Here is a 9,081-nt window from a genome sequence, read left to right as displayed (position 1 = left end):
GTGTCTCTAGCTGCATATGTATCAGAAGATGGCCTAGTCAGCCATCAGTGGAAAGAGAGGCCCCTTGGTCTTGCAAACTTTATCTTCCTCAGTACAGGGGAACACCAGGGCCAAGAAGTGGGAGTTGGGGGGGAGGAGAGTAGAGGGGAGGGTTTGGGGGACTTATGGGGTAGCATTGGAAATGTAAATGAAGAAAATACCTAATTAATAAAAAAAGAATGCATCTCACCATGGATAGGTAAGGACTGTTACTCCCAGGATGAATATACTTGTATCTGCCAAAAAAATTAACACATAATATTCAAAAGATGTTGTGAGAAAAGGTTAAAGACTTCCTTAGTGAAAAAGCTAGTATAGGCTCTTTCGTTTTCAATATCACGATTAAATAGGGAGGTGTGCGTGTGTGCATGTGAATGTGTATGCACTAAAGTAATTTATACAGCCACAACTGAGTGGAGCATCATATATCATGATGGGTAATATCTGTTCTCCAAAAGAATACATCTTCATCTGTACTAAATTCACATGAGTAGCAGAAAATATTCAGAGTAATATCCAGATGCAAATAAACAATTCCAGTCAGAATAGCAGTGCATTGTGCATCAAATAGCACACAGCAGACATAAAGTAGACTTGATATATCACACATGGCATCCCTTGGGACTGCTCTGACCACAGAGACAATGACCAGCTATCAGACATTCTTTCCTGGGATTGAAAGCTCAAGGGGGTCACTAGGCAGTGACCAGCAGTAGGATTTCTTTTTCAAAGAGGCAAAGTGTCTGTAGGTCCTCTCGTACCCAGGGCTCACAGGGGCTATGAAGAATGTGTTGTGGTCCTGTTGTAAGCAGTTATGAGGAAAAGAAGCATTTCCATCTCTGCAGAGAACAAAGATCTAGAGAAATAAGGTTCGTGACAGACAAGAGTCACATTTCTTTCTGAGAACCCCTCGGGTCCAGAATCAACAGTAAGGGATGGCTTCTCCTTGTAAACACTTAGAAGTGAAAAGATACTGTTTTTAGCTGCTGGTGGTACAGGCCTTTAGTCTTAGGACTCAGGAAGCAGAGGTTGGTAAATCTCCGTGAATTTAAAATCATCCTTGTCATATATAGATTTTAAGGCCAGGCACAGTTACACATGAGACCCAAACCACCCCCTCAAAACACACACACACACACACAGACCCTGTTATTTTAAAACATTATCAAAATTGGCCATAATATTCAGTCTTAAAAAACAGAAGACAATATGAAATTAAAAGGAAATTCACCAACCTATAAATATCATGAAGCATGTTTCCTATTATTTTCTGTGAAACACAACCATAAAAGGCTCTATATAGGTACAGAATGCTGCTGTCATTTCCATGATATATGATGATAATGTAAATGTACCTCAGTCAGTCCTGGAGGGGTCCTGCAGAAGATGGTCACAGCACTGCCTGTGGAAATCACAGTTCCTGGTACTGCCCAGATGGAAGGCTGGGGAGAGTGCGGTTCCCATCACTTAGAAACCATAGTCAGCATTCTGAAGTGAGGCTAGGCCACAGTCAGCACAGAGGGAGGATCACAAACCTAAAGAGGGTCAGGGTATGAATCTAAGTTGGTAGACCTCTTGCCAAATATATGCAATGCCCTGAGTTCTATGCCCATCATCACATGAATGATGTGGCTGTCCAAGTATACAATGCTGGTACTAACAGAGTAGAAGTAGAAGGATCAGAAGTTCAAGATTATATGGGGATACACATCAAGTTCAACTATCATACAGATAGTTGAGATCCTGACTCAAAAAAGTAGAGAAAATGGAAATTAAAAAGGAAAGGATAAAATAAGAGAAGAGGAAGCAAAGGGAGGAGAGGACATCAGAGGAAAAGGAAGAGGAGAGATCAATATGTAGGAGCAGAAATACAGGACAGGGCCTGTGACGGGCCATGTGCAGTTCACTGAGGTAGGCAAAAGAGAATAGGCTGAAGAACAGTGTTCATGGCAATTACTCACCTGTCATGATCAACTCCAATTTGTCATTATCTTGTGACCATTTGCCTCCATTGTAGAATGTACATCAGTAAATCCCAGCATTGGTGTGCATCGTATTCTTCAGACTGAACTCGAAGACTTCCTGGGTTCCTCCCTGTAGGGTGTAATAATACCATATTCCACTGGATACATGATGATAATGTAGCTGTACCTCAGCCAGTCCTGGAGGGATCCTGCAGAAGATGGTCACAGCACTGCCTATGGAAATCACAGTTCCTGGTACTGCCCAGATGGAAGGCTGGGGAGATGGCCCTACAGAGACACAGAAAAAGAAGTCTAGTCATCTAATGTCAGGGGAGTGTGGTGCCCAAGGAGCTAGGAAGTAACTCCCACATCAGTCATGAATCAAGAAAATGGCCACACGGACATACACACAGGACAATATGGTGGAAGCAATTGCTCTGTTGACATTCAATTTTCCCAGACAACTGTAGTTTATGTCACACTGAAAGGAAATTAACCAGCAGAATTTCCGGCATGTTTCAATAGGCCTAATCATCTTTACTGTTTTCAAACAACCTAAGAATTACTCTCATACCTTAGTGCTATCTAGTAGCTTCTCTCCTTGTCTCCTACCAGCCCAGGAATCAATCCTGAGGACTGACATTATTATCACCAAACCTTGACACTCTCATGGGCCAGTCAACATGGTGTCCCATTAAGTCACTGGCATATGTCTTACTTTGCTTCTTTCCTCCCTCTAAAATCCATTCTTTATATATGACTCCAATCTTACAGATAACCTGGGAGCCTCTGAATATATATCATGCTTTTCTGTGTTACCCCCTCCTTGCACACCAGTTATTTCAATTCTGTCCCATGGATTATGTGTCTTCCCAGGAGCAGGTCTCGATAAGAGAGCCAAACACAGTCTACATGAGAAGACATGGAGAAAAAATTAAAACAAATTCAAAATTAAATATCTATACCCTCAGAAGAAAGTGTGTGTGCAACATTCTCCTGAGCCAGACAGCACGTGGGCATTAGTAGTCCATGGTGGAGAACCCATACCCTAAACACAGCTGCAATAGTAAGGACTAAACATAAAGGAAGCAGACAGGGAGCTGCCAATAAAAACCCCATCTCAGGGTCTGCTCAAGATGCCTCCTCAAGCTCCTTCCATGCTATTCCCAGCCAAGTTCACTTCCCCAAGGCTAAAACAGAGAACAGACTCACCATCATGTGCCCAGATCTTCTGCTCCATTAAACATACTGAAACAGGGAGGAGGGGGGCAAGACTTGGTGAGAGAAGTCTGTCCTATTATACACTGATCCCAACCCAGAGCTCAGATAAAAAAGACCATGGCGCTCAGACGACGGCGGCTTTTCTCTGAAGCGCACAGCTTTCGTCAGGCTCTCTCGGCTCTCTCCCACCTGCTTGCTACCCAGGACCGGTGCGCGGGTCTCCGCCATGGCCTCTGAGACAGAGAAACTTCTGTGTCTTAACACATAAAGCGCAGAGATTCCTGCTGATTTTGTGGAGCTGCTGCCACCGGATAATATCGGTGATATCGAGGCGGTTTCTTTGGAAACCAGCGTAGGCCAAACCATCGAAGTATATGGAGATGTAGGTGTCGATTGGGCGCATGGTAGCCAATACCACTCTCCTGTTATTGCTCTGCAGCCGCTTGTGGGCGGCAGCCTGAGTAGTAAAGATCATGATAAGGAAATGTTTGTCGTTCAGACACGAGAGGAGGTGGTGGGCTACCAAGACTCAGACAACCTACTATTCAGTACTGAATTTGGAAGCCAGATGGTTTTGCCAGTTAATGAAGACGACTATCTCCAGCCGACNACTGCCTCTTTTACGGGCTTCNTGGCGGCAGAGAATGGTCAAGATGAGCTCAGCCCCTATGAAGGGAATCTCTGTGGTTTGACGACCTTTATCGAGGCCAGTGCAGAAGAAGGCGTGAATGCTGACCTGGGTGACAAACAGTGGGAGCAGAAGCAGATCGATCTTCTTGATGGAGAATTTCCCTTCACCATGTGGGACGATGTTAATGAAAAAGAAGATCCCATAGCTGAAGAAGAGGCTGGTGAGTCACCCCCNGATTATTCTGAGTATATGACAGGAAAGAAATTTCCTCCTGAAGGAATACCTGGCATTGATCTTTCTGATCCCAAACAACTGGCAGAATTTACTAGCATGAGACCCAAAAAGCCAAAAGGAGACTTTCCAAGACCTATAGCATGCTCTCATAAAGGCTGCAAGAAGATGTTCAAAGATAATTCTGCTATGAGAAAGCACTTGCACATCCATGGGCCGAGAGTGCATGTCTGTGCAGAATGTGGCAAAGCTTTTGTTGAGAGTTCCAAGCTGAANNGTCATCAGCTTGTTCACACTGGAGAGAAACCCTACCAGTGTACCTTTGAAGGCTGTGGGAGACGCTTTTCCCTGGATTTCAATTTGCGCACACATGTGCGAATCCATACTGGAGACAAACCTTTCGTGTGTCCATTTGATGCCTGCAACAAGAAGTTTGCTCAGTCAACAAACCTGAAATCGCATATCTTAACCCATGTTAAGAANAAGAATGACCAGTAAAAAGAAGTGAGAGTCCTTTTGAGGCCTGGGAAGTATTTTACAGTAATGTGCCTGAGAATAAATATGCCCCTAGTTTGAATAGTTTCTAGGAAAGTTATTGCAAATGAATTTTGTACATATCTGAAGTTTATGTTTTGATAGATCAAAAAGTTAAAAGTTTTATGTTCATAAGATGCTCTATTTTATACTGCCATGGTGTTTTTGAAAAGTTTGGTTTCAACAGGAGACTAATTCACAAACCTCATGTTGTTGCTAAAGATGGCCTGCATTCTTTTTATGCTGAAGTGTTTTGAGATATTTGGTTAACAAGAGACAAAACTGTGAACCTTATATTCTTAAGATACCCTATCTTCTACAGTGGTAATTTTATGAAAGTTGCTTTCAACAAGAGACTGTTTCAAGAAGTAGATATCCCAAGATGACCTGTTTTATTCTGCAGTGATATTTTTATGAAACTGCTTTCAGCGGACTAATTCAAATGGTCTGTGCTATTTTGCACTGAAGTTTTTTGAGAAGTTTGATTTCAGTAGGAGACTAAATTACAAACCCTATTGTCACTAAGATGTTCTGTGTTATTCTGTGAGATGATTTTTTTGTGAAGTTTGGTTTCAACAGGGGACTAAATCACAAACCTCATACTGCTCAGGTATCCTATCTTCTGCAATGGTGATTTTTTTTGGAGTTTGGTTTCACCAAGAGACAATTTCGCAAACTTTATATGCTAAAATGATCTGTATTATTCAACAAGGTGTTTTTATGAAACTTGCTTTCAACAAACTTCATTTTGCTAAGGTGCCCTGTATTACTCTGCAATAGTGTTATTGTAAAGTTGATTTTGACATGAGAATAACTCATGAACCTCAAAACATAATGTTGCTAACATGTCCTGTTTGTTTAGTGGTGTCTTTTGAAGTTTGGTTTCAACAGGAGACTTAATTCATGAGCCCCATTTTTGTTAAGATGTCCTGTCTTATTTTGCAATGTTTTTTTTTTCTGTGAAGTTTGGTTTGGACAGGGAATAATTTATGAAATCCATGTCAAATTACATTTCTTTATACAANTGTGTGAAATGGGATTCTCAAATATGAAGTTTACTTATAATATTTTAAAATTGTGTGTTCTAAATGCTCATGTTTATACTTTTAGGAATATGTTTAGTAATTGTATATCTGATGTCTGTGGAGTTGATGTTTGTAAAGAATTGACAGCTTTATGCATTCATANTATTCTGATAAAGAAACCTTAAGTTTGACAGTATTCCTTGATAACNGAGACATTTTGTACAAGTTTCTTCTATCTGTATTATACAGTATAGAATGTTATATGACATAATTTTATTAGCCATTTCTTTTAGTCACTTTATCCCATCCCCGAATATTATTTAGAGTGCTGTTGTTGAGTGTAATTTCTTTGATCAATTAAGAAGTTTGTGTTGATTACATAATATCTTGTCTTGACATTGATTGCATGTTTGATGGATATTTTCGTGCTATAGAAAAAACAAAAATAAAACTGTTTGAAGAATTAAAAAAAAAAAAAAAGACCATGGCAAGATGAACAGGCTGAGATCAGAAATGGGCCTTTTGCAGCCATTAGGCCAGGTCTTCATAGAGGAAAAATTTTATTAAAAAAAAAAAAAAAAACAGCCAGTGTTTTAAACCTGGGAATCTGTATTCGTTATTCTCTAGCTAAGAATAATGACCCCTTTGATACTTACCAAATCCAAGAAGTGCAGCTACAAGGCCCATGGCAGTGATTCATGCCAGATCTCCTCATACACACACAAAGAAGTAGTGACACTGTCTTCACAGGGGAGCACACCCATCAGATAGAGCAGACTAGCATTCGGAAACCCTGTCAAGAATTATGACATCCAACAGAACAGGAAGGGGATAAGTTCTTGCACAGACCTGACTCTGACTCATCAACTCTATACCACAGATCTGAACCAGGCAATGGTTCGTCTATACACTTCCAGTTTTAGCTTTAAATCCTCAAAGATGTTATGAGTATGAGTATACTATCCTCTGGCATTCCTATACATGTGTGCATTTGTGGGCAGTGTTTGAGAGAAAACAGTGATATGCAAGTAGAAGACATGGATCCCAAATGTCCCCCCACAAGTCTACTGGAAGTGTTAGACTAGTCTGGACAGAAAATAAGCAGACATGAAATAGGAGAACTTGGAATACAGGAGTGAAGAGCCAGGGAAGGTAGTGAGCAATGCTTCTGTAGTATGTGCATATTCGCAGTAAATCATTCTCCTGACTAACGTCAGAGCCGAGGTAGTTAGTAGAAGCTAACTACAAGTCCCTACAGCTGACAATGCGAACAACAGAAAACATAACTCAACTTAAAATCAGACTACAGAACTAAACAGAGTTCTCAGAGGAAAACAAATGCCTAAGAAATATTGTCAGAAGTGTCCATCATCCTACCCATCATAGAAATTCAAATTAAAACTATCTGGAAATTTCATCTGATTCTAGCCAGAATGGCTGATTAAGAAAACAAAAGGAGAGCCAGGACACATAGGACAGGTGGGGAAAGACTCCCAGAGGCATGTCTGCAGCTACACCATGTGGCACAGATGAAGGGAAGACACCAGGGGCCAATCCACTGCTCCTCACAGTGGAAACCACGACAATGTGCAATTATGTGATACAGCGATGGTAGAAAAAGGGAAGTGGAACAGTTTGAGCGTTATGAATGGAGAAAGAACTAGAGATTCAAGGGTGGAAAGGAATAACCCAATGTGGTAGCATGCCCTGCTACCTGAGGCCATGGTAAAGTCCTAGCCCATGCTGCAACTGATGGTCATGTCTGTGTCCATGGCCATGCAGCAGCTGAGGTCTGTGTCCATGTCCATGGCTTATATTACCACTTATGGCCATGTGGTTATCCCTGGTCTGGGCTCCATCTGGGACAATATTTGATACCCAGGGCTGTACAGTGCTGGCCCCAACACTCACTGGCTGCAACATTGTGGCATCCTAAGCACACACTTTGCTGTCTCATCTGGACAGCACAGTAGATCTGGCCTTGATTATAAAGGCACCATGGAGCAAACTGAGGGTGCGAGAGCAGGAGGGCTGGCCCACTCCCCTACCACCTGCAATACTCAAGAGAGAGGGACCCACACCTCAACTGAGCTGCACATTAGATCTGGCCCTGATAGTGAAAGCATCCATACATAAGAGCACCTACAGAGCATGAGAAATGGAGACCTTGCCAGCTGAGGCATTGGGTGAGCAAACCAGGGCAGTGCTAGAGAGCTCAGCCTGGTGGTATGGGTGTGGGAGCTGGTGGGCTAACTAACTCCACTACCACCCAGGCCCAAATCCAGGGCTATTATATGACTCACTCCAACAGCTACATCTATAAACTGATGGAGCATGCTCAAGGATTTGTCTTTTGGATCCAAAGATGCAGGATCTTGTGACACAGGGCAACAAGAGGATATTCAAGAGGAGTCCCCATGAGGGGCCACTGTAGAATATTAGGAGAAGCCAGAGACCTTGAACCAAACTAATGAACATTTTCAAGTAAAGACATGTGGACAAAAGAGTATATTATATGACACACTACAACTCATGAGTTTCCACAATGAAATTTTTTTATGTTTTCTTTGGTTTGGTTAAATTTTTATTGATTTTCATTTTCTTTTAAAAGGGAGGCTAAAAGGGCAGATGGTGGATACAAAGGGACGGGGAGATAAGTGGGATTGGGGTACATGATGTGAAACTCACAAAGAAGGGATAGAAAGCTAAAAGGGAGAGAGGAAGGAGAGCAAGGTGGGAGGGAGAGAAAGAACAAAACACTGCTAGGTATTTTGGAGGAATTGGGGAACTGTGGAGAGCCGTGCCGCAAGCAATCACCATTATAAGATGGCACTGGCCTCTGTTGTGCCTAACTAATAAACAAGCCTTGTGCACAAGTGCAAGAGTGAACTCACGCCTAGTCACTGCCCACAGGGCGTAGTAATGGGGTGATGGGCGAGCAACAAATCAGGAGCTGACACGCCACATCAGGTGCTGAAACGCCACGCTGAGGGCTATATAAGCAACACCATTTTCCGGGGTCTGGGTCTTCCCTCTTGAAGAAGCAATAAAGCTTTTTGCTGCAGAAGAATGCGATTGTCCGAGTGTGTTCTTGCCGGCGAGAACCATAGCTCAGGACAGGGAACCTTCATCTACTGTGGGCAGGAGTACAAATTTGTGCAGCTGAAAGACTCTAAGACTCCCAAGGGGAGACACCCACTCAAGCCTCGGGACAGCCGCGCACCCAAGAAGACACTGGGACTAAACTTAAGATGTAGAGAGTAAGATTTAATACAGCAGCAACAAGAAAGCACATAAAAAGCACATANACCAGAGCCCTATAAAGCAACAGCAAGCAAATACATGAACTAGAGCTCTGGGGTCGAAACCCACACACCCAGCATGGTGTAGAGGAGATTCGACAACTAGCCCAAATTTTCACAGGCTTTTATAGGAA

The 9,081-nt window shown here is 42.4% G+C and overlaps 2 protein-coding genes across 3 annotated transcripts in view; both read left to right on the top strand.

Moving 5' to 3' along the window:
* Yy2 (YY2 transcription factor) overlaps nucleotides 1–5,991 on the top strand; it is a 7,117-nt gene extending 1,126 nt beyond the window's left edge. Inside the window, exon 2 of the mRNA XM_029473360.1 lies at nucleotides 3,733–5,991. Within this exon, the coding sequence (XP_029329220.1) occupies nucleotides 3,733–4,584 (852 nt within the window). The 3' untranslated portion in view covers nucleotides 4,585–5,991. The remainder of the gene's footprint in view (nucleotides 1–3,732) is intronic.
* Nucleotides 1–9,081, top strand: part of Mbtps2 (membrane bound transcription factor peptidase, site 2) — a 56,727-nt gene that overhangs the window by 31,143 nt on the left and 16,503 nt on the right. The window lies entirely within an intron of this gene.

The sequence above is a fragment of the Mus caroli genome, chromosome X (genome assembly GCF_900094665.2).
Source record: "Mus caroli chromosome X, CAROLI_EIJ_v1.1, whole genome shotgun sequence".
Classification (NCBI taxonomy): domain Eukaryota; kingdom Metazoa; phylum Chordata; class Mammalia; order Rodentia; family Muridae; genus Mus; species Mus caroli.
The sequence above is the reverse complement of the archived record's forward strand: the minus strand, read 5'-3'. Positions and strand labels throughout refer to the sequence as shown.